This window comes from Phasianus colchicus, chromosome Z (assembly GCF_987193195.1).
Source record: "Phasianus colchicus chromosome Z, bPhaCol1.hap1.1, whole genome shotgun sequence".
Classification (NCBI taxonomy): Eukaryota; Metazoa; Chordata; class Aves; order Galliformes; family Phasianidae; genus Phasianus; species Phasianus colchicus.
The window spans coordinates 6,038,292-6,060,409 of NC_143476.1; the positions used below are offsets into that span (position 1 = coordinate 6,038,292).

At 52.7% G+C, this 22,118-nt stretch overlaps 2 protein-coding genes across 2 annotated transcripts; both read left to right on the forward strand.

Annotated features, from left to right (window-relative positions):
* Positions 1–10,469: 10,469 nt before the first annotated feature.
* Positions 10,470–17,231, forward strand: LOC149912313 (maestro heat-like repeat-containing protein family member 2B). The gene is made up of 19 exons (XM_090130987.1): positions 10,470–10,586; positions 10,748–10,913; positions 11,049–11,147; positions 11,299–11,414; positions 12,325–12,417; positions 12,702–12,771; positions 12,887–13,000; positions 13,086–13,159; positions 13,491–13,610; positions 13,754–13,861; positions 14,045–14,204; positions 14,332–14,372; positions 14,549–14,690; positions 15,071–15,123; positions 15,804–15,923; positions 16,095–16,217; positions 16,341–16,496; positions 16,718–16,843; positions 17,148–17,231. The coding sequence occupies exons 1-19, from the start codon at positions 10,470–10,472 to the stop codon at positions 17,229–17,231; spliced, it is 2,082 nt and encodes a 693-aa protein (XP_089987113.1).
* Positions 17,232–17,640: 409 nt separating this feature from the next.
* On the forward strand, positions 17,641–20,223 carry LOC149912314 (maestro heat-like repeat-containing protein family member 2B). Its single transcript, XM_090131149.1, has 7 exons — positions 17,641–17,743; positions 17,859–17,951; positions 18,335–18,430; positions 18,604–18,727; positions 18,928–19,037; positions 19,497–19,649; positions 19,906–20,223. Exons 1-7 carry the CDS (start codon positions 17,648–17,650, stop codon positions 20,221–20,223), a joined length of 990 nt encoding a protein of 329 aa, XP_089987275.1. The 5' UTR covers positions 17,641–17,647.
* Positions 20,224–22,118: the final 1,895 nt, after the last annotated feature.

Here is a 22,118-nt window from a genome sequence, read left to right on the forward strand (position 1 = left end):
CAGATGTGTTTCCCTGCCCATGGCAAACACCAGCCTTTCCATCCTTACAGTCCTTCCTGACATCAGCACTAATTGAAACAACATCCCACTCACCTTTGCCATGTCTGGCAGAGGTTGCAGCTCTGTCTATTGCATCCCTCTAGCTTTCAAGTCAAGAGCTCCTGTGTCACACCAGGAAAAGCAATCTGTTACCTGCTGTGCCATGCTCATGTCAGCAGCAATGCAGATGCCAGCAGCTGATGCCCACAAGGACTGCCAGCCTGGACTTATTTTCATTACATATCTTTGTCCTTAATTCCGTCTAGAAGGTTGAACACTTCTCCATCTCTTCTGCAATGTTCAAAAAAGGTCCAAGTTTAGGGCACACTCTCCTCATGGCCTCTTGCACTCAAAGGCAAAGAGAAGATGAAAACCAGAAGTGTTTCTTTGCCCATGGCTGACACTAGCCTTTCCATCCTGACAGTCCTTCCTACTATCATCTGGAATTGAAACAACATCCCCCACATCTCTTTTTTGAACTTATTCATGCATGAATAATAATAATGTGAATTTTTCTGTAAATCTTTTTTCTGCATCGAAATGATGTGATAACCGAAGCTTTTTTCTCTAAAACAACGCAGGAAATTTGCATTGCTTATCTATGTACGCAAAATATTTTTGCCATTCATCTCAAATATCAATACATATGGCAAAATAAGATAGAAAAATTATTTACAGACATTTTTGGACATGGATTACTTCTGGTCAAGTTGGAAAGAATCCCTAAGCTGCAATCATGAAATTCTTTTATCAGTTGCTCTGATTTAGCCAGTGTTACTAAAAGGGAAATAAGACACAGGCTTTTTGATAGCAGCTGCCAATTTAACAACGATAATAACTTTTATTACTCTTGGCTAAGATCAAAGTCCCGCATTTCAGGATTATCTCCAGCTCATCAAGTATAATTAACAGTTTTGGATAGCCACATTATTCTATAGCAATATTGTCTTCCTGCAAGGAATTTCATTGTTTTGACACGTGCCACAGGTTGTTAATAGATTGCCTGATTACCATTTATTTTTTTTATTGGCTTATGATGACTACAGATAATTATACAGCAGCACCATAAAAACTTTAAGTCCTATCCCATGTATCTGCATTCATACGAAAATAATATTGGAAAGCATTGGTGAAACTAAGATTACAAAATAAAGCAGAGGACAATTTCAGTGAAAGCCTGCAGGTTTCACAGCTCTGCCCATTTCAAACCCCTGAAGACATCCACGGGTTTCCTGCTGTGGGACACAGGCACTCACCTGCAGCTCAGCACTGCCTGCTCATGCCTGCGCACACCTTCAGGCTGGAACCAAGGAAATCCTCAGCAAAGACATCAGTACACTTTTGTTAGGATGACTTTCATAAAGAAGCATCAAATATTTCTTCACGAGAAATACTGCAAGTCCCTTTGACACTAGCCCTTATTTTAAATGTTTAGATTTGTGCTTCATTCAGGCGTGCTGTCACTCACAAAAAGATTTTTATTCTTTTGTTTTTCATTCTGAGTGATTTCTGCCTTGTTCACTGACTGTAGGCACAGCAATACTCCTGCACCTTCAGGGAAACAGCAAATCCATCTCTTTCACACCCTACTTCTATCAGCTCATTCACCTTACAAGGTATTTATTGCAAGCAGCTCTTCCAAAAATGGAGACTAACAGAACCTGCAACCCAGGACACCTCAGTAAGCCAGTACTTTTCATCTCCTGAAGGTGTAGGTAGACACAGAGCTGGAACATCTTTTCCAGAGCTGTGTGATGCTATCTCATCTATGTTCCTTTACTGTTGACTCAGTGTCACTTCTTATCTAACCTGGTTGCATCCCAGGATTTCTGGTGCCAAAAATAAACTGACAGCTTTCATCACTAGTTAAAAGGAAACTGCAATAGGAAAAGCAATTTTTCTGATTTCTCTGTTGATCAAACATGCTTCCTGCAAGCCTGATGCGGTAGAAACAATATCAGCTTTAGAATGACAGTCATTAGAGCAGAATCCTTTCACTGATGAAATCCCACAGTCCTGATTCATACAACACTGACACTGGAGGACACAGTAGTTTAGATGAGAGCGCATTAAAAATGACTAAGTTAAGGTCTCAGCAAAGAGTGACAAGTATGAAAAAAAGAGGTTGCAGAAACTGCTTCAGTTTGGCACTCTGGCATAAAGTATGACAACACACAACCTGCCTGTGCAGTTCCAGAAGCAGAAGAAAGCCGTCAACCAAGACTTGTTCTCATCTGCTCTGAAAGTCCACTGGGACAAGGCCACTTTTCTCTGACGTGCTTCCAGAAGTATCACTTCTGAGCACTGTGCCAGGGAGTTACAAGATACTGTTTGTGTGTACAGAGGAGAAAAAGACGTCTGTCTGGAAACAGACTTGGTGAAGGAGAAGCAGCATTTCCAGAGTACTTCAGAAAGAACTGAGCACTGCCCCAAGAGCTTCAGAGCGGCAGGCTGTCACAGTGTGCCAACCAGCTCAGCTGTGAGTTGGCACTGAAGCTGCACCACAGGGAGAACAAAGCCCCCTGTGCACCCTTGGAGAGCCAAGGGTTGGAGATTCATGAACCTTGAGCTCCTTTCCAACCCGGGCCATGCTGTGATTCTGGGATTCTCACCTTTGCCTCATCTGGCAGAGGGAGGCAGCTCTTTCTCTTGTCTCCCTATGGCTGTCAGGTCACCAGGGCCAGTGTCACACAGGGAACTGCAAACACTGTGTGTGCTGTGCCCTGCCCATGGCAGCACAGAGGCAGCTGCCAGCAGCTGATGCCCACAAGGACAGCCAGCCTGGACTTCCTTTGATTCCTTCCCTTTGGATCAGCGTCCTTCAGGAAGGCGGAACATCTCTCCAGCTGAGCAGCAGAGGACAGCAGGGCTTCGTTGTCTGGGCATGTTCTCTTCTGGCCCTCTGGCCCTCACAGACACAGGAGGAGGACACAGAGGCTGCTGTAACACAGCCAGCCCTGCCTCTCAGGTCAGCTCTCAGGCCATCCTCTCTCCCCTCAGCAGCAGCTCACTGTTCTGCACTCCTCTGGCCTGGGCTGGCAGAGGTGTGCAGCAGTTCTGCTGATCTCCCAGTGCTGGCCATGTCTGCAGTGCCTGTGTGAAAGACACAGGAAGCTGCCAGCATTGCACTGCTCTGCTGTGCCCCTGCCATCACCGAGTTTGCTGTCAGCAGCTGCTGCTACACGTCCATTCAGGCACAGGCCTTTCCTTCCTGGCCCTCTTTCCCCCCCTCTCTCCTCTGCTCTCTCTCGTGCTCCCCTTTGGCCTGGGCTGGCTGAGCAGTGCAGGCCTTGTTGTTGCTCCCTGGGCCAACTACGTCACGGTTCCCCGTGACTCTGCCAGCTGCTCTGACACAGCGACTGCGTCCTCAGTGTGGATTCCAGAATGCGACAGACGTCCAGAGAAGACTTCCAGGGCTGATTGGAACATGCTGCCATCAAGAACTGCCATGGCTCAGGCCCCCTGGGAATCTGCTCACAGCGAAAGCTGCTGTCACTCTGTGTGGGCACAGCCTTGTCTGTGTAGGCCTGCTCACACTGCAGCCCCTGTCTGCACCAGAACCGTGCCGATCCACCTTCTCTTGGCCTCCTTGCCTGCATGGAAAAGGGCAGCTTGGGCTGAAGTCCCTCAACTTGCAGATGGCCGAGTGAAGTCTCTGAGCCCTGGTGACCCACGCAGCTCTTCAGCCTGCTGACCTGCTCTGCTGGGGCTGTCTTAAAAGGCAGAGGGCACGTTATCCTAATGTCCCCACATCCATCCCTCTTAGCATACTGTAGGCCAGTTCCTAAAAGGACACCTGCACAATCTCTCTGAATGTTAATCACCATGTAGTTAGTTTTCAGTGGTGATTAGCTGTGTGTTTAGTCAGAGGTGCAATGGTTCTAATGGTGAGAGAAAGACATTCCCAGTTGTCATCAGGTGGAACACACTTCAGACTGGAATCCTCAAGCAGACTGCAGTCAAGCTTTCTTAATTACTCGTTGTTGTTATCAATTCAGACGCATCTCTGAATTCCTGCTTGAATGAACATTCTGTAATAATCTGCTGAGACAGTGCAAGGCTTGACAATGAGACTATAGTTTATGAAAGCAGCACTTTTTACTTCCTTTACAAGTTCTTATCTGAATGCTAAATACATCATCAATTCACTTCTGACTGGGTTGAACGTTTTAAATATTTGGTAAATATAAGGTTCTATTTCTGACATTTAATATGAAAATATTAAAATTCCTTGTAAGTACTTTTTTGTTAGAATGCCAGATGCTAAAGGGATGAAGTGGCACAAGAAAGCAAAATGTCTCTGCTGATGGCAGGAAGGACTGTAAGGATGGAAAGGCTGGTGTTTGCCGTGGGCAGGGAAACACATCTGGTTTTCCTGTTCTCTTTGTCTTTGAGTGCCAGAGGCCAGGATGATTCCTGTTTCCATGGACTATCATCAAATTGTCTTTCACTTTGGCGATCACTCATTCATCTGGACCCTGAGGATCCACATGACAGTTTGCCAATAGTTCAAACTAGACAAACACAGACTGAAGAATCTCTCAGTTTTCAGCAGGTCCTTATCAGGTGTCACTTTGGTCCTCTCCTCCAGGCTGCATGATATCTCTGGCATATTACTAGAGAGGAAAAACCCAAGTAAGTTGTGGATGCCCCACTCCTGTATGCATTCAAGGCCAGGCTGGATTTGGCTCTGGGCAACCTGGTGAATGGTTGGCTGCCCTGCACAGAGCAGGGGGTTGAAACTAGATGATCACTGTGGTCCTTTTCAACCCAGGCCATTCTTTGATTCTATGATTTAATCAGAATGTAACTGCTGTAGTATCTCCTCATAGGATGCCAAAAATTAGTCAAGTCCTGCAGTACTCCAGAATAAACACTGCAAATACACTGCAGTTCATTTAATCCAGCCAATTATTCAGTGCACTCTTTTTCTAGCCAGGCTACTTGGTCCTCTACAGCTTCTGGTCTTCTGAAAACCATCAGTGTTTTGTTATTCATTTGGAAGCTCAGTGTTACGTCCTGTGATCTCTCTAGATTTCTCCATGAGAATATGTAGAAATCTGTAAAGCTCTGATGTCCCTCAGTTCACTACACAAAATTTAAGGGCAGTGCCAAATTCCGTATATCTAGTTCATCCTGCAGAATGATGCCATTTTTTTATCTCAGTGAAAAGTAGAGCAGTCAAAGCAGGACTGGATTTTTGTTCCAGCGCAGACCAAATTTCCTGCCTACCTTCAAGAAAAGCTCATCGTGTGTAGCTACAGTTACGTACAGATGCAGCTCCTCTGTTAAAATGTACAGAGAGAATGTTCTCTAACCTTGACGTGAGATATTTACTGATCTTGTATCATGAGTGACCTTGTGATTCTTCACGCCTGACAATTTTTAAATAATGAGAAATAAAAACACATATTTTTCAAAACAGGTATAGAGATTGACTTACAAAAAAATGTTTATCTTGAATCAATCATACACTCAGCATTGCAATAAAAAAAAAGAAAAAAGAAAAGAAAAGAAAAAAAAAAGAAAGAAGAAAAGCCACATTCTTACAGTGGCATTTTACAGTATTGTAATTCTGTTGTGTGAAATCAAGGTTCTCTCATCGTGAAATAATGACCATGTTCTCTTTTCATATCTAAACATACAAATGCTAAAGGCAGCAGTGCTGTTCAAGAATACATTACCAGCTCAAACACTGCTTTGGCTATAAAACTGAAGGTAGTAAGGAATTTTATCAAGGAATCACAGAATTGCCAGGGTTGGAAGGGACCTCAAGGGTCATGAATCTCCAACCCCCCTGCCACACGCAGGGCCACCAACCATCCCACCTAAAGCTAGACCAGACTGCCCAGGGCCCCATCCAATCTGGCCTTGAACACCTCCAGGGACGGGGCATCCACAACCTCCCTGGGCAGCTGTTCCAGTAACTCACCACTCTCTCCGTAAAGAATTTCCCCCTGACGTCCAACCTAAATCTCCCTTCCCTCAGCTTAAAACCATTTCCCCTTGTCCTGCTGTCACTCACCCTTTCAAAGAGTTGATTTCCCTCCTGTTTGTAGGTTCCCTTTAGGTACTGAAAGGCTGCCATGAGGTCACCCCGCAGCCTTCTTTTCTCCAGGCTGAACAAGCCCATCTCTTTCAGTCTGTCCTCATAGGGGAGGTGCTCCAGTCCCCTGATCATCTTTGTGGCCCTCCTCTGGACCCTCTCCAACAGCTCCCTGTCTTTCTTGTACTGGGGGCTCCAGACCTGGACGCAGTATTCCAGATGGGGCCTCACAAGAGCAGAGTAGAGGGGAACAATCACCTCTCTGTCCCTTCTGGCCACCCCTCTGCTGATGGAGCCCAGGATCCCATTTGCCTTCCGAGCCGCAAGGGCACACTGCTGGCTCATGTTAAGTTTTTCATCTACCAAGACCCCCAGGTCCTTCTCCACAGGGCTGCTCTCAAGGACCTCTCCTTCCAGTCTGTAGGGATGCTTGGGATTCCTCCGGCCCAAGTGCAAAACTCTGCACTTTGCCGTGTTGAACCTCATCAGGTTCACCTGGGCCCACCTTTCCAGCCTCTCGAGGTCCCTCTGAATGGCATCCCGTCCTTCAACCGTGTCAACCACACCACTCAGCTTGGTGTTGTCAGCAAATTGCTGAGGGTGCACTCGATTCCGTCATCGATGCCATTGATAAAGATGTTACAGAGCACCGGTCCCAAGACAGACCCCTGGGGGACGCCGCTCGTTACCAGCCTCCACCTGGACATGGAGCCATTGATGGCCACCCTCTGTCTGCGGCCTTTCAACCAGTTTCTTATCCATTGAGTGGTCCACCCATCAAATCCACATCCCTCCATTTTGGAGAGAAGGATGTGGTGGGGGACCATGTCAAAGGCCTTGCTCAAGTCCAGGTAAAATAATTTGTATCAGTAATTAAAAGTACTTGCTTACTGCTTACAAAGAAGTACATAACTTACAAAGTACATTCGCCAGATGAAAAACAAGGCATCAATACATCTGCATTACTAGAAGCAAATATATTGCACTGACACTTGTAAACCATTTTACCTGTCTCACAGTGATTTTCCAATAAGAAAACAAAGGAAGAAGAAGTATAAAGGCTCCTTGTGCTGCTGGTATGTAAATCACCCAAGCAATCACAACTGCAGATGAGAATGGTGAAAGCTCACTGCTGATGTACCGAAATCTTCATGTGCTATATCAAACCTGCAAGGAATGCAATGGACAAATGACAAGCTCACGTCTCTCTTCTGACAAGGTTTTGGCTGCAGTGACAGCCTTCTTTCTGAGTCAAATCTTACCATCCTCCCAGCAACAAGCTCTACCTGCTGAATGGCATATTGCTGGGAGCATCCTTCCACAATCCAGTGATGGTCGGAACAGAACTGTGAGCTTGATTTCTTGGAAAATCAGGCTGTGTCTGAATGTATTCCAGCACAGAGCAGGAGAAGAGACGGTACTGAGCAGCATGGCAGCAGGTAAACAAGGCATCGTGTGCACTTTAGAAAGTAGAGCTTTCCTGTGACGGACAAGGGAGCAAGATGGGGGAAGATGGAGAGAATCAAAGACTGCGGCCCTTGGTGGGAAGGGAAAAGCTAACTTCAGTGTGGGACACAAGCAATAAGGACAGGATTTGGAGAGTTTTCTGTTTCTATTGAGGTGTTCAGCACCTCACCACTCTTAGAATTTTTCTCCTAGTATCGGATCTGACTGTGTGGGTTCCAAATGCCCCAGGCAGAGGAAGAACTCAGTTTGGATTCCTCTCACATGTAGTAGAAGAGGGCAAAGGAAAGGCAATCTGCAGACACCATCTCCTCCAGCAATTTGTAAACCTAGCAGATCTGCCCCATGCTTTATTTATGAGTGAGTGAAACAGAACATTTGGCCTTGTGTCAGCTGGAGGAGCTGACTGCTGCACTCAATGGAAGATTTCAGTTTTTCCTTTCAGCCACAGAGATAAGCAATCATGTTTTAATTTCAGTCTGAGTCAGGACACACTGCATAGCAGAGTACTTGTATTTGTACTGTATTAATTGTGACTTTCAGAGTTACAGTTAAACAGTCTGGACCCTGATGACTTCAGCTGTTGAAAATAATGCAGCCTAGTCACCTCCTGGGACTGTGTGACAGCAGTGGAAATGTGAAATTGCTGCCTTCCCTTTTCTTTTTCATGGTTTAGACTCTAAGGTTAGTGTTGCTAGCTAGGTTTGTCATGTTTCTAATGCTATTAGAAATGTAGCAGCAGAGCTCCAGACAGACACCAAAAGAAGTGAAGCTTCTATCTTCATGTGGGCTGGACTCTTAACTGTACGCTTTTCAATAAAGGAGATTATTTTGTATGCCAGCATTTTCTACAATAGAGATTAGTGTGTGTAATACTTTCCACGTATCATCTTTCCTCCTTTCTCACATGAGTTGCTCCCCTAAACAGGAAAGTTTGATAAGGGCAAACTAAGAGTTACCTGAAAGCTGCAATAACTGATAAGAACACATCAGCAGAACCAAAGCGTGATTTCTCTTCTAGAGGTTTTATTAGAAATGCAAGTATTCTGCTGTTCAGATAGAAATTCCTTAATGAATCTCTGCTGTCAAATCATATTAGTACAAAAACTGAGATGGTAATGTCTCAGATTTTTTTTCCTTTAAAAAGCCAAACGGTTGAGCTCAATACAAATACCTGTAAGTGACAGAGATTTAATATTTAAGCCAGCATTTAGTGAAGAAATGCTTAAGCAATTCAAATTCCATTATTTTAAAGTTATTCTCTCTACTCCTAACTAGCCTATTGAAATTGGTACAATAAGATTTGCAGTACTTTCAAGAGGTGTGTTTTCTTTATTTTCCTATGTATTTATCACTTTATTTTCACTTCAATAAAACCAGCTGAATGCACAGTTTGAAATTCTATTGATGTATTTTGAAGCCTTCCTGGAGTGACGACATCAGTGGGCATTGGGCAACTGCTGTCATCTCCCTGTACTTGTGGAAGGCTTTTGACATGTTCCCACATTGCGTCCTTCTCTCTGAGTTGGAGAGAGATGGATTTGAAGGCTGAATCATTCTGTGGGTAAATAATTGGTCTGATGGTCACAGCCAGAGGTTGTTATCACCGCTTCTGAGTCCGGGTGGAGGCCAGTCGTGAGTGGTGTCCCCTAAGGGTCCATCCTGGGACTGGTGCTCTTCAGCATTTTCATCAATGTCACAGGCAGTGGAAACAACACACGGAGGGTGGTGAGGCACTGGAACAGGTTGCCCAAGGAGGCTGTGGATGCCCCATCCCTGAAGGCATCCAAGGCCAGGCTGGATGTGGCTCTGGGCAGCCTGGTCTGCTGGTTGTGACTGCACACAGCAGGGGGATTAAAACTACGTGATCATGGTGTCCTTTTCAACCCAGGCCATTCCATGATTCTATGATTCCATGACACAAGTGTACCCTCAGCAAATTTGCTGATGATACCCAGTGAGGTGGTACAGCTGGCAGAGTAGAAGGGAGGGATGCGATCCAGAGGGACCTCCCGGCATGGAGTCCCCAGTCACTGAGACAGTGCCGGGCAGCGGTGCCCAGCAGCTGCTCCCTGGCAGGGGCTCTCCCTCAGCTGAGGTCATTCCCTGCTTGGAATTCCACATGGAACCGGAACCCCGGAGCCGAGTGCATCACAGAACATGCTGCGTTTGGGGGCCTGCAGGGCTGCCCTGCGTGCTGCCTGGTCCCCAGCCATTCCCTGTGAGGTGACACTGCGCTGTGATGTCACAGTGGTACCTCGTGCGCCCTCGTGGCAGCGGTGGGAGCGGTGGCTCAGTCCGCTTGTGGGACCCGCAGGAAGCGGAACCAGAGAGAGCGTTGCGTCTACCTGGAGATTTCCTGCTGTCATGGAGCGGCTGAGAGCCCTTCGAGGTGAGTCCCTCCACCTCTCCGCACGCCGTGACGCCGCCCGAGCGCACGTGTGCCTCCAGAGTCAGTTCAGGCCGCGCCGGCAGCACCGTCCTCGCTCTGCTGAGCGCAGCTGCCCGCCGTGGTTTCCCCGGCACCCCAGCAAGGGGAAAGCTCCCTCCCCCGTCCCCGCCAACCGTGGGGCTGGAGGAGCGTTCCTCCCAGAGCCGGCCGGATGCTCGGCCCTGGCTCCGAGCGACACCGGCGGCAGCTGCTCCGCTCTTTGCTTCCAGGTCTCTTTGCCTGTGTGGGCTGCGTGCCCAGACGTACGCGTCGCAGGGAGAGAAGCAGGGTGCCGAGCCCTGTCCCTGTCTCCGCTGTGACTGTGCTGCAACAGCGCCTGCAAGACCGGGAGGTGAGCTGGGGACGTCCGGCCGTGAATCCTTGCCGTGGCGCAGTGCCATGGTCCTGTGGGTGCCGGGCCGCGGCACCACACCGGCACGGTGATGGGTGGCAGTGGGCGGCTCCCCGAGAGCAAGGGCAAAGCAAAGCATGACTGGTCCCTGTCCCCAGGGTGATCGAGCACAGGTGTACCGCGAGCTGGAGGGCGCCCTGTGGGAAGACGACAGCCGCCCGCCGTGCGGAGTGGTGAACCGGCTGCTGGCAGAGGTGTCCCGGGACCTGACGGCAGCCCAGGTGAGGGGTTACAGCCAAAGGCAAAGGGAGCCGCTGCCCGTGCTGGTGTTGTGCTGGTGGACGGCGGTGGCTCAGCCCTTCCCAGGGTCTCAGGCAGTCTCCTGGACGGTGTGTCACCAGTGACTCCTTTTCAGGGTGTCAGGGACAACGTGAGGATGGCTGCCAGCAACGTCCTGGTGGCTCTGGCCCGGATGCATTTCAGCTTGGTGATGGCTGAGCTCCAGGGCCATCTGAAGGCCATCGGGGAGGTATCCAAGGATTTCGTGCTCATCACCCTCAGCAAACTGTTCAGCATCTACGGTAGAGTGCTCTCAGCCACCTTACACCTATGACAACTGGGGAAAGGGGTCTTTCCTCTCTGGGGGATGCAGGGCTTCGCCCCCTCCTCTGTTGCTGCCAGGGCTCTGACTGTGGACCTCTCCTTCTCCTCTGCAGCTCCACAGTGCATCCCCTTCACGTGGCTGATGCTGGCTGGCCTGCGCAGTGTGGTGGGCCAGGTGAGGAGCGGCCGGACCCTGCGCCTCGCTTGTGCTGGTGAGTGCTGGCTCCAGAGCAGGGGGCCTCGGGACAGCCCTTGCACCTCGCCCTGCTGCAGGCTCTCACAGGCTCCCTTTTCTCTCACTCTGTTTTAGAAAAAATATATATATATATTATTCATTATTTTTGTTTGTTTGTTTGTTTTCAGTTTTGAAACAGTGGCTGGATGGAGTGAAGTCTAACTTGTCCTCTGGATCCCAATGCCCCTGGCCTGCCATGGAGAAAGAGCGGATCTATGAGAACCTTCAGGAGCTGCTCTTCTCTGTGCTGAGGAACTGGCAGGACTGCCAGGAGGAGGAGGTGAGCCTTGCTGCGCCCCCAGCCCAGGGTGGCAGTGGGGGCACCCATGTGGCAGCTCTGTCTGTGCCCAGTGGGCTGGCAGCTGAGCAGTGATGGGAGGGAGTGGGCTGGCTCTGCAAAGGGCCCCGAAGTGGCTCTGTGGCAGGGAGCAGCTGCATGTCACAGCATGTGGCAGGAAGAGCTGGGGATGAGGGTCTGGGGAAAACCTGCCTGCCCTCCAGAGCGAGCTCATCTCCTGCTGGGCGTGGGGGTTGGGGAAGGGGAAGGGAAAGAGAAAGCCTTCTCTGTAGGAAGGGCAGACCTTCGGTCTTTGATGCCGGGCCTCTGCCATCCCTCTCCAGGACAAACAGGCCGTCCTCGGGGCCGTGGCTGCCATGCTGGATGTTCTCCTGCAAGAGGAGCTGCACCAAGAGCACGTCTGGGAGCAGCTCCTCTGGCTCGTGCACCCGTGTCAGGAGATCCAAGACACCTGCAGGGTGGCCAAGGTGAGACGCTGTGCAGGGCTCAGGGTGGACGTGGGGCCAGTGCAAGTGCCACGAGGGGTCGGGGGGTGCAGGGAGGAGGTGGGGAGCCCTTGGAGAAAGGAGGAATGGGTGCGTGAGAGCCTGAGGAGCTCTGTGCTAGCAACTGGGGGGACCACATCCAGTTGCATCTGATGGGGGAGAAGAGGGCTGCTGGGTGGGAAATGCCTGCAAATGATGCCCAAACACGGCTCGACTGAGAGCAGAGAGACTCTCAGTGCTGCTGGGAGGTGGGGGATAAACCACCTGTTCAGGAGCTTCTCCCTGCGGAGAAACAACTGGGAGGCAATTTCTCCACTCCCAAGTGGCTAGATGTGGCTTCATCCCTTTCTTCTTCTCCTGGTCTCTTGCAGAGCCTCACTGTCTTCCTTGAGGCCTTACAGGGCATTAAGTCTGTCATCCAGAAGGACAGGTTTCTGGACATCACGAGTGCCGTGTTCTACCAGGTAAGGGGAGCCTATCCTTGTGCCCACAGCAGTTTCCCTCTTGCCTAAATCTCAGGAGGACTGCAAAGGTCTGAGCCCCTGACTAATGCAGCTGAGCCTTGGCTCCTGCATGCTCATGGCTGTTCCAGAGCCGTGCCTGTCCCCCCGGGGATGCTGTGAGGCAGGCTGGGTTTTATCTGCCTGTCCTCTTCCTGAGAGTGCCAAGGGAGACGAGAGCAGCAGCACAGCGTCTTTTCCATCCTCAGTGCTGATGTGATTTTCTCATATGGACCTTGTTCCCACAGCTCTATGACAACACCAAGCAGCACAGCGAGGCTGATCGAGCGGAGCTGACCCACTGCATCCTGCTGCAGGGTAAGGAGAGGAGCTTTGGCAATGCTTGGTGGTGTCCTTGCCAAAACCCCTCTCACGAACCTCAGGAATGGGCATGAGTTTCTTGCTAACATAGCCTGGGATTTCCTCCCTGCAGCCCGGATCTGCCCAGAGGAAATGGTCCTGTTTCTGCAGTCACAGCTGGGCGAGGACTGGGAGGCTGGACGCGTGGCAGCACTGGGTCTGCTCGGTGCTCTGGCTCGCTCTGATGGTCAGTACCACAGGCTGGGACTTCCAGGGATCCCCTCTGCCATCGGGGTTGTGGCTCCGCTCATGCTTCTGTGCATCTCTTGCAGAGCCCATGATGATGGAGAAGCTGCCCCAAGTTGCTGAGGCTGTGCAGTGTCTGTGCAGCGACCTCAGGATCCGGGTGAGCTGCTTTGGGAAAGGAAAGCTCTGTCAGGGTGGTGATGCTGCTGCCAACACGGGCAGGGCTGGGGTGACTAGAGAGGTGCTGGGGCATTGACCACACGGTCGCGATGGCTCCTGTGGGAGAGCAGGCAGAGTGGAGTGGGCAGGTCCCTGTGCTGTGCTTGGAAAGTGCACAGCCTGGTGCTAAGGCCTGGCCCTCACCTCAGGAGCCAAGGCTTCTCCTCTGCTCCTGTTGTCTCTGCTCGTGCCCAAAGGGCTGCCCCGATGTGCAGGTGGCTTCCCTTTGCCTTCTGACCTGAAAAATCACACCCTCAATTGACCCCTGGCAGGTGAGGACGGCAGTTCTGCACTTCATCAAGGACCTGCTCAGTTCAAACACCCGGAGCTGCTCAGCCTGGGATGTGGTGGGGCACATCTTCACTGAGTTCAGCCGCACCGCTGGAAGAAGGGTAAGGACAGTGGGCAGCATCTTCTTTGGGAAGACCTGTGCTGCTCAGAGGGTGGCACAGAAGCACCGCTGGGGCCGCACCTGAGCCTCCTGAGAGGCTCCTGAGAACTGAGGTAACCGGGTTTCAACACCGTTGTTGTGCAGGCAGCTGGAGACCTTTCTGCCCGGGAAGCCCAGGAAGAAGGAGCTCTGCAGGAGCTGTGCATGGACATCCTGGGGTCTCTGGACGTCTCTGCGACAGGGATGTCCAAAGTAAGTCACATCTGCCCTGCTGCTGCTCCTTGCCTTCGCACCACCTGTTCCTCATCCCACCACCCCAGGTCTCTCCTCCAGCGTGCTCTGAAGCACGCAGGACTCAGGGAAATTCGCAGAGTCCTCTTCGTCTCTGAGCGGAGGCAGGAATGCTGACACGCTCAACTGCCTCGTTCCCGACAGCTCCTGTGGCCACGGCTGCTGCTGTTCGTGGTGCCAGCCCAGCACACCGGCATGCTGATCCCGGTCTCGCGCTGTGTCCGAGCCCTGGCCGAGAGAGAGGATCTGACAGGACGGCGAGTAGAGGAGCTGGATCCCCATTTCCTCAGCTCCATGTTTCAAGGTAGGAGCAGAAGCTCCGCCAGTGAGCTCTGCTGACCTGTGCTACCACCCAGAAGGGACAGCGGAGCTGCGCGTGGCTGGGCACGGAGCGTCTTGGAGTCTGACTCAGCACTTTTTTCTCCTCACAGGCCCACGACTGACTCCCCAGACACTGCTGGCGCGCCTGCTGGTGAGTAGATGCTCCAGAGCCCAGTGCCACCAGCCCCCGGGAGGAAGCAGCATGGCCACGGGCAGAGCTGTTGGCTGCTCCTTGCCCGCCAGGGCAGAGCCACGCTGCTTCCATCCTGGGGGGAAGCCGCTGCTCTTGCTGCAGAAGTGACCCTGCTTCTCCTTGCTCTCGCTCAGGTGGTGGCAGGGAGCCCTGTTGCAGGCAGCGAACTCCAGGCCGCTGCCTTGCAGCTGATGCAAAACCTCCACAGCAGGTTCCACAGAGCTGTGGGGGCCATGTGGGCCGCTGAGATCCCCCTGCTGCTGCAGTGTCTCCAAGGTAAAGTGCTGGTGGGGAGGGAGAGGCGGAGGCAGGGAAGGGCGGGAGTGAAAATGCAGGGTGGCAGAGGGGAAGCATTGCCTGCAGCCCAGTGCTTGCTCTGCTGCTGTTCCCATTCCAGGGAGACAGCGCTGAGGCCCGGGGATCTTTCCCCGCGGGGATCTGCCCCTTCCAGGACACGGATGGGCCCTTCACGTCCCCTCAGTTAGTTCTGTGTTCCTGCGGGGACAGTGTTTGTGGGGAGGGACAAGTCAGTTTGTGGAGGGGGTGCGGGTCCCAGCTTGGCAGTGTCAAGTGCCCAGGCCAAGCCAGGTTTGCAGCAGCTCTTCTTCTGTGCCTTGATCCCAAGTAAGGGTCTTTTTCTTCCTGTTGCTGTGCAGGGAAAGATGGGAGCTTCCTGGACGCTGCAGGGTGGGAGCGCCGTCTGCTGAAGGTACAGCACTGCTGGGTGCAGAGAAGTGCTTGCCTGCCCCAAGTAGCCCCGCTCCCATATGAGCCACCACGGGACAGGAACAGCCTCTCCAGTGCTGAGGCGCTGCCTCTTCCACTCTGTCCCAAGCCCAAGGGGGGTCTTAGGAGAAGGGGGGCAGGCGGCTTTAATGGAGGGAATGCTGGGGGAGCTGGGAGAGGAACTGTTCTTCCAGACACCTCTCCCCAGAGGGCTGCAGCAATTGGGAGTGAGGGAAGAGGCAAAGGGCAATGGAACATCGTCTTCTCCTGTTCTCCAACAGTTCCTCGGGGCGTCAATGGACACCATACGGGATGAGGCCTGGATCGAGGCCCTGAGCTGTGAGCTGAGCCGGTGGCTGAGCAGCTCTGCCAGCAGCTCTGCAGAAAAGGTGAGTTCCCCCCGGCTCCACCCAGCGGTGCAGCTGCAGGTGTCCAACTGGGGCTGGGGCTGCGGCTGGTGCTCTGCCCACGCGGGATGCTGATGCTGCTTCCCAGTCTGTGCCCCCAGAGGGCCTTTCCCTGCAAGCTGCCCAGGGATGGCTAAAGCTCAGCCCTGCAGCTGCTCTCAGCGACTCCCGGGGAGCGTGGCTCCTTCCACCTGGCGCTCCCCCAACAGGTTAAGCTGCTGCCACATCTCACCTTCTTCCTTCCCTTCCCCTGCAGTCTTTCCTGTACAAGGCTCTGGGCACAGTGCTGGGAGCCTGTAAGGGAGTCCTCCACGTCCAGGAGAAGCTGCTGCAGCACCTGGAGGAGGCAAACGCGGAGGACCCATGTGAGGCCCAGGTGAGCCCTGCTCTCCTCCAGCTCCTGCGAGCATCCCCGCTCCGTCCCTGGGGCAGAGGGCTTCTCCTGGCCCTGCTCTGCGCCTTTCCATCTCCTCCCTGCTGCCCTTTTCGTCAGGAGAGGATCTGTAGATTCAGGCCTGTGCCAACTGCCCCTTGTTCTTTTGTGCAGGGAATGGTCTCTCTTCTGAGCCACGCGGCTGAGAGTAACTTCCAAGCAGTCCTGGCCACGCTCACCACGTTTGCGTCCAGGCTGTGCAAAGGCCGCAACGCGAGGATTTCCAGGCGCAAGAAGGTAAAGCGTTATGGGTTTCCATCTTGGCATTCTTCTGCCTTATTTTCTGCCCTGGAGCCCAGGTGCATCGCGGGGCACTGGGGGCCGTTGAGCAAGTGTCTCAAGGCATTTCTTCCCACACAGATGGAGCTGGACAGCACAAGAGCTCAGGCCACACGCAGCGCTCTCGTGCTCGCCCACGGCAGCTTGGCACTGCGTGCCTCCAAGGAACAGCTGCTCGCCCACCTGGAGGGAGACATCGTGGGCAACATCCTGATGCTCTACAGCTGCAGCTGCCGGGTGAGAGCTCAAAGCGTGCCAGGGTGTCTGAGCGCCCAGCTGCAGCCCCTCCACAAGGGGGGATGCTGAGAGGGATCTTCCCTTTCCAAAGGTCCCCCGGGGAATGGTTTTTGCCCAGATGAAGACCCAAGCCCTTCCCTTAGCGTTGCCCCCACGTGTCCCCCTTGCAGCCCTTGTCCCATCCCGCAGTTCAAAGAATGTTCTTCTCTCTTGGGCCTCAGGACCTGCAGAACAACCTCGCACTGGTGCAGAGCATCACCGACTTCAGCTCTGCCTTCCAAGCAGTCGTGGGTGATTCTGCATGCTTTAATCCCTCCTTGAAGGGAAAGCTTCTGGAGATCCTGATGGTGAGTGCCTAGAGGCAGGGCTGCCTGCAGAGTTCTGGGCTGCGCCACGCGGCCCGCTTCCCTGGGGGCACACAGGTCTCCATCAGCCACACGTCTCCAGCTGGTGGGGACTTTGGGTGCTGGAGGCAGCTGCTGGGCAGTGGGCTAGGTGCACCAGCTGTTGAGCTGCTGCAGCCTGCAGTGCTTCCATGGGAAACATGGGAGTTGGGGCTGGTGTGTGGCAGTTGTGCCAGTCTCGGAGCTGGGTGGAACAGCTGTCATGTGCCCCCTGCCCACCTTGACATTGTCTCTCTGGGACTTGCAGGACCTGCTGAAGAAATACTACTCGGGCATTCCTGTCTCCCCAGTGCCCCTCAAGGTGGTTCTGGCCCTGGAGCAGTTGAGGTAAGGTCTCCAGTTTGGGTAGCTCCTGAACGTCTGGAGGAGGTAGGGGGCGAGGAGCCGCATCTATAGGAGTGAAGACTGGGCTGTTGTGCCCAGCGGAGCTGAGGTTCTGGGCAGGGAGAAAGGCCCTGGTGCTCCTGTCCCCTGGCAGGGAAGAGAAAGGAGAGTTGGGGTCTCCTTCCCTTCAGAGAGGGAGGTGGTTCAGTGCTGCCGGGGAGGAGGTGGGCGCTGCTGGAACTGAAGACAGTGCTCAGCAGCAGGAGCTGGGGGTATTGGCTTGGTAGCTGTCAGTTAGGAGAAAGTCAGATGCTGTCTGAACCAGTCTGGAGAGCACTGCTAAAGGCCCTTTCCGATTTTTCTTTCTTTCTTCCTCCTGTCAGCAAGCTGAAGCCCTGTTTTGAAAGCAAGGACATGCGGGAGATGTTGGTCCTGTGCTGCAAGAACATCGTGACGCACCCTTCAGCAGAGATGATGCTGAAGATCAGGAAGTCACAGCACGCAGCGCAGTACCTGCAGGTAACCTGCCGTAACTTTCCCGGCCACCTCTCGGTCAAACCCGACCTCAGCACACACAGCCTATGCTGTGGCAGCAGCCGTGAAGCTAAACCTCACTGCCCTCTTCTGCTTTCAGCTTCAGCAAACGTCCCTGAAAGCTCTGGGCCGGCTCATGGCGGTTCTGCTCCAGACAGAGCCCAGCGGCGGCTTCTTTCAGAACATAGTGCATGTGAGTATGTGTGGGGCAAGGGAGAAAGCATGGTGCCTGTCGGCAGTGGGGGCAGATCTGGGGACTGAGAGGGTGATCAGAGGGGAGCAATCTCCTGCTGACGTGCCAGCTCACTGCGAGCTCAGAAATGGGCAGAGCGATGGGCCCTGCAGGGGAAAGGCAGGAGCCAGCCCCTGGCAGGCCACAGCCGAGGAAAAGCTCCCGGGTTGGCAGGCAGGATGACTGCAGAGAGCGGGGGCAGCAGTGCCGGTGCTCAGTGAGGCTGGAGGCCACGTGGAGCCACAGGGCAGCCTTGGGGGAAAGTGCTGGGGAAGGAGGGACAGGGAGAGGGGCGGCAGGAGGGAAAGCAAAGACTCCTCAGTGAGACAGATGCTCTACCCCAGGTCCTGCAGAAATGCATGGTAGCGGAGAACGTGTGGGAGCGCAAGAGGGCCCTGCAGACCTGCTCCCAGCTTCTGGCTGTTTGCGAAGAGCTTCGAGTGAGTAAAGAGCCCCACCGCATGCCCCCTGCTCCCTCCCCAGAGCCCCTGAGCTGGAAGGCGAGCTCCGCCCAGCTGTGCATGCTGTGCCACGGCGTGAGGAAGGCACAGGCGGAGAAGCCAGGGAGAGCCGGGGCTGCCTACAGCTTTCTTCCTGCCTCTCACCCCTGCAGAGAGCAGATGCCTGCGAGCACTTTGGCTCCCTGGTGGGATTGCTGGCGCCTCTGACGTGCGACCCCATGCCCGCATCCCGCCAGTTGGCTGCCTCCTGTCTGAGCTCCCTTCTCCGAATCCAAGGTGAGCAGAGCAGGTTGCACCAGCCCTCTGCCCTCCTCCGTAGCACTGCCAGACCCCACGGGCTGGGCCCTGTTTACAGGAGGGAGAGGCACCGTGCACAGCTCTCTTCTCGTCCCCACCCTGTCCTCTGTCTCTCCCCCGTGGAGAGCGGTTCCATTTCCAGAAGCATGACTTCCCTTTTCTCCCGGGGCTCTTTCCAGCCAAAGCAGCCAACGGAGTCATGGAGCCAGGAGACATCGGGAGCCTGTCTGAGGGACTGCATGCCTGCAGCACTGTCTCTCGGCTCCAGACCACGTCCAAAATGGCCATGGTAAGTGGACCCAGAAAGGGGTGGTGGGATCTCTGTGCGGAGGCTTCTGCACGACTCTGTGCTGCTCCCAGCCTTTCACACCGTTTCCAAAATGAGCTGTCACCCTGAGACCGCTGTTCTCAGCAAGCAGCAGGAGGCTCTGAGCTATGGCTGGCCTTCAGGCACGCAGTGCAAGGGGCTGACTCCATGATGTGTGTGTGTGTGTGTGTGTGTGTGCACTTGCGTGCATGTGTGACTGTGGCTGCTGGGAGCTAGGCTTTGCATGTCAGCAGACACCATGGGTGCAGAAGCTGAGCGAAGGCTCAGCCGCCTTCCGTGTAAATAGCAGGGTACGGACAGCAGGAGCGTTGTGAATGGCCGGCAAGCCACTGAGCTAAGAATGCCCTCCAGCCTGCTTTGTGCTCTGAAGAGCTGCGCAGAGCAGTGATGGGATCTCTCCTGCTTCTCATCTCTCTGCAGATCGTGTGCAGAAACTTCCCCGTCGAACGCACCGTCGACTTCATGATGGCCACCAAGGAGACCATCCGGAAAGCCACAGGAGTGCGCGTGCGTGCTGCTGGGAAGTGGGTGACCACCTTTCTGCAGATGCACGGGAAGGACATCTGTTGGAACGTAAGAGACTTTCTTCCACGTGTCTTGGTTTGTTTCTGGCTGTTGCACCATGCCCTGTGCCGTCTGCCTCTGGTACTAAAGCAGCACAGCCTGAGCGCAGAGCCAGGGCTTGGACAGGGGGGCTGGTTTGAAATTTAGGCTTAGGCGCTGGCAGCATGTCAAGGGAGCAGGCACTGCTCCTGTGCTGAATGTCCATGGTTAGGCCCTGCAGAGTCCAGGATGCAGCAAGTCATTCCTTCTCCCCTTCTTCTTCCAGGTGCCACCCATCCTCTACATCCTGCGCAGCTGCGCGTCATCTACGCAGCAGAGCACGTTCGTGCCCTTCCTGTGCCAGGCGGTGGTCATCCTCACCCGCTGTCACACTGAGGCCATGATGAACAACTTCTCCCGGCCGCCTGGACCCACAGACAGGTACTGGCACTCCTGCCTTTGCTGTTGTTGTAGCTTGCCTCTGCCAGAGGGATCCAGGGAGGAGGCAGCTTCTCTTTTTTCCTCTCAAAGTCTGTGTGAGGTGGAAATTACTCAGTCACAACTTGAGACTCTCCATTTTCTAGTGAGACGTGGAAGAGAATAAGAGAGTTCTGCCTTCAACGGTGGAGCCAGTAGAAGAAAAAGGAAGAAAAAGAAAAGGAAACGAAAGGAAAAAGAGAAAACAAAAGGAGAGAAGAGAAAAAAGAAAAAAAGAGAAGAAGGAGAGAAGGGGAGTAGAAGGGAGAGGAGGGAAAAGGGAAAGGAGAGGGAATGAGGAGGAATGAGAGGAAAGGGGAGGGAAGAAAAAGGGAATGAAAAAGAGAAATTTAAAATGAGAAGAGGAGAGGAGAGGAGAGGAGAGGAGAGGAGAGGAGAGGAGAGGAGAGGAGAGGAGAGGAGAGGAGAGGAGAGGAGAGGAGAGGAGAGGAGAGGAGAGGAGAGGAGAGGAGAGGAGAGGAGAGGAGAGGAGAGGAGAGGAGAGGAGAGGAGAGGAAAAAGGGAAGGAAAAAGGGAAGGAAAAAGAAGGAGGGGAAAGGAGGAGAGAAGAGAAAAGAGAAGAGGAGAGGAGAGGAAAAAGGGAAAGAAAAAGGGAAGGAGGGGAAAGGAGGAGAGAAGAGAAGAGAAGAGAAGAGAAGAGAAGAGAAGAGAAGAGAAGAGAAGAGAAGAGAAGAGAAGAGAAGAGAAGAGAAGAGAAGAGAAGAGAAGAGAAGAGAAGAGAAGAGAAGAGAAGAGAAGAGAAGAGAAGAGAAGAGAAGAGAAGAGAAGAGAAGAGAAGAGAAGAGAAGAGAAGAGAAGAGAAGAGAAGAGAAGAGAAGAGAAGAGAAGAGAAGAGAAGAGAAGAGAAGAGAAGAGAAGAGAAGAGAAGAGAAGAGAAGAGAAGAGAAGAGAAGAGAAGAGAAGAGAAGAGAAGAGAAGAGAAGAGAAGAGAAGAGAAGAGAAGAGAAGAGAAGAGACGGGAGGAGAAGAGACGGGAGGAGAAGAGACGGGAGGAGAGGGGAGGAGTGGGGAGGAGTGGGGAGGAGTGGGGAGGGGAGGGGAGGAGAGGAAAGAAAATGAAAAGAGAGAAGGGGAGGAGAATGGAGAGGAGGGAAAAGGGAAAGGAGAGGGGATGAGGAGGAAACAGAGAGGGAAGGAAAAAGGGAATGAAAAAAAAAATTAAAATGAGAGGAGTAGAAGAAAAAGGGAAGGGAAAATGGAAGGAGAAAGGGAAGGAAAAGGGAAGGAAAAAGGGAAGGAGGGGAAAGGAGAAGAGAGGAGAAGAGAGGAGAAAGAAAGAGAAGAGAGGAGAAGAGAGGAGAAGAGAGGAGAAAGAAGAGAAGAGAGGAGAAAGAAGAGAGGAGAAGAGAGGAGAAGGAAGAGAAGAGAGGAGAAAGAAGAGAAGAGAAGAGAAGAGAAGAAAGAGAAGAGAAGAGAAGAGAAGAGAAGAGAAGAGAAGAGAAGAGAAGAGAAGAGAAGAGAAGAGAAGAGAAGAGAAGAGAAGAGAAGAGAAGAGAAGAGAAGAGAAGAGAAGAGAAGAGAAGAGAAGAGAAGAGAAGAGAAGAGAAGAGAAAGAGAAGAAGAAAGAGAAAATTGTATCATTTATTAAAAATAAATAAATGCGAGAATCCTGGCTGAGATGTGAAAAGGGTATTTTTTTAGCAGTCTTCCTATTTATAGCTGAAGGAACCTGGGAAGCTCATCGAGTGCAATCCCCTGCCTTAGCAGAACTCCTAGATTAGGTCACTCAGGAACGCATCCAGGCAGGCTTTGAGTAATGTCTCCAGAGAAGGAGACCCCACAGCCTCTCTGGGCAACCTGCTCCAGTGCTCCATCACCCTTACTGAAGGGTCTGAAAGTCTGAGTGGCCTTCAGAATTGAAAAACTAGTTGAGTTATGAACTGTACAAGTTTACCTCAGCAGTCTAAGTGCATGTGTCTCTCATGAAACTAGGACACATCTACACGTCTCTTTTTCCCCCTTAAATTCCTCACATCCCTAGCATCTATGACAAAATGTGTC

Excerpts from the sequence above, each read along its gene's own strand:
- LOC149912313 (XM_090130987.1), top strand. The coding sequence starts at position 10,470 with ATGACTGGTCCCTGTCCCCAGGGTGATCGAGCACAGGTGTACCGCGAG. Across the intron at positions 11,415-12,324 it reads TTCAGGAGCTGCTCTTCTCT|AGCCTCACTGTCTTCCTTGA; the intron begins GTGCTGAGGAAC and ends GGTCTCTTGCAG. Across the intron at positions 12,772-12,886 it reads CCACTGCATCCTGCTGCAGG|CCCGGATCTGCCCAGAGGAA; the intron begins GTAAGGAGAGGA and ends TCCTCCCTGCAG.
- LOC149912314 (XM_090131149.1), top strand. The coding sequence starts at position 17,648 with ATGTTGGTCCTGTGCTGCAAGAACATCGTGACGCACCCTTCAGCAGAG. Across the intron at positions 17,744-17,858 it reads ACGCAGCGCAGTACCTGCAG|CTTCAGCAAACGTCCCTGAA; the intron begins GTAACCTGCCGT and ends TTCTGCTTTCAG. Across the intron at positions 18,431-18,603 it reads CTGTTTGCGAAGAGCTTCGA|AGAGCAGATGCCTGCGAGCA; the intron begins GTGAGTAAAGAG and ends TCACCCCTGCAG.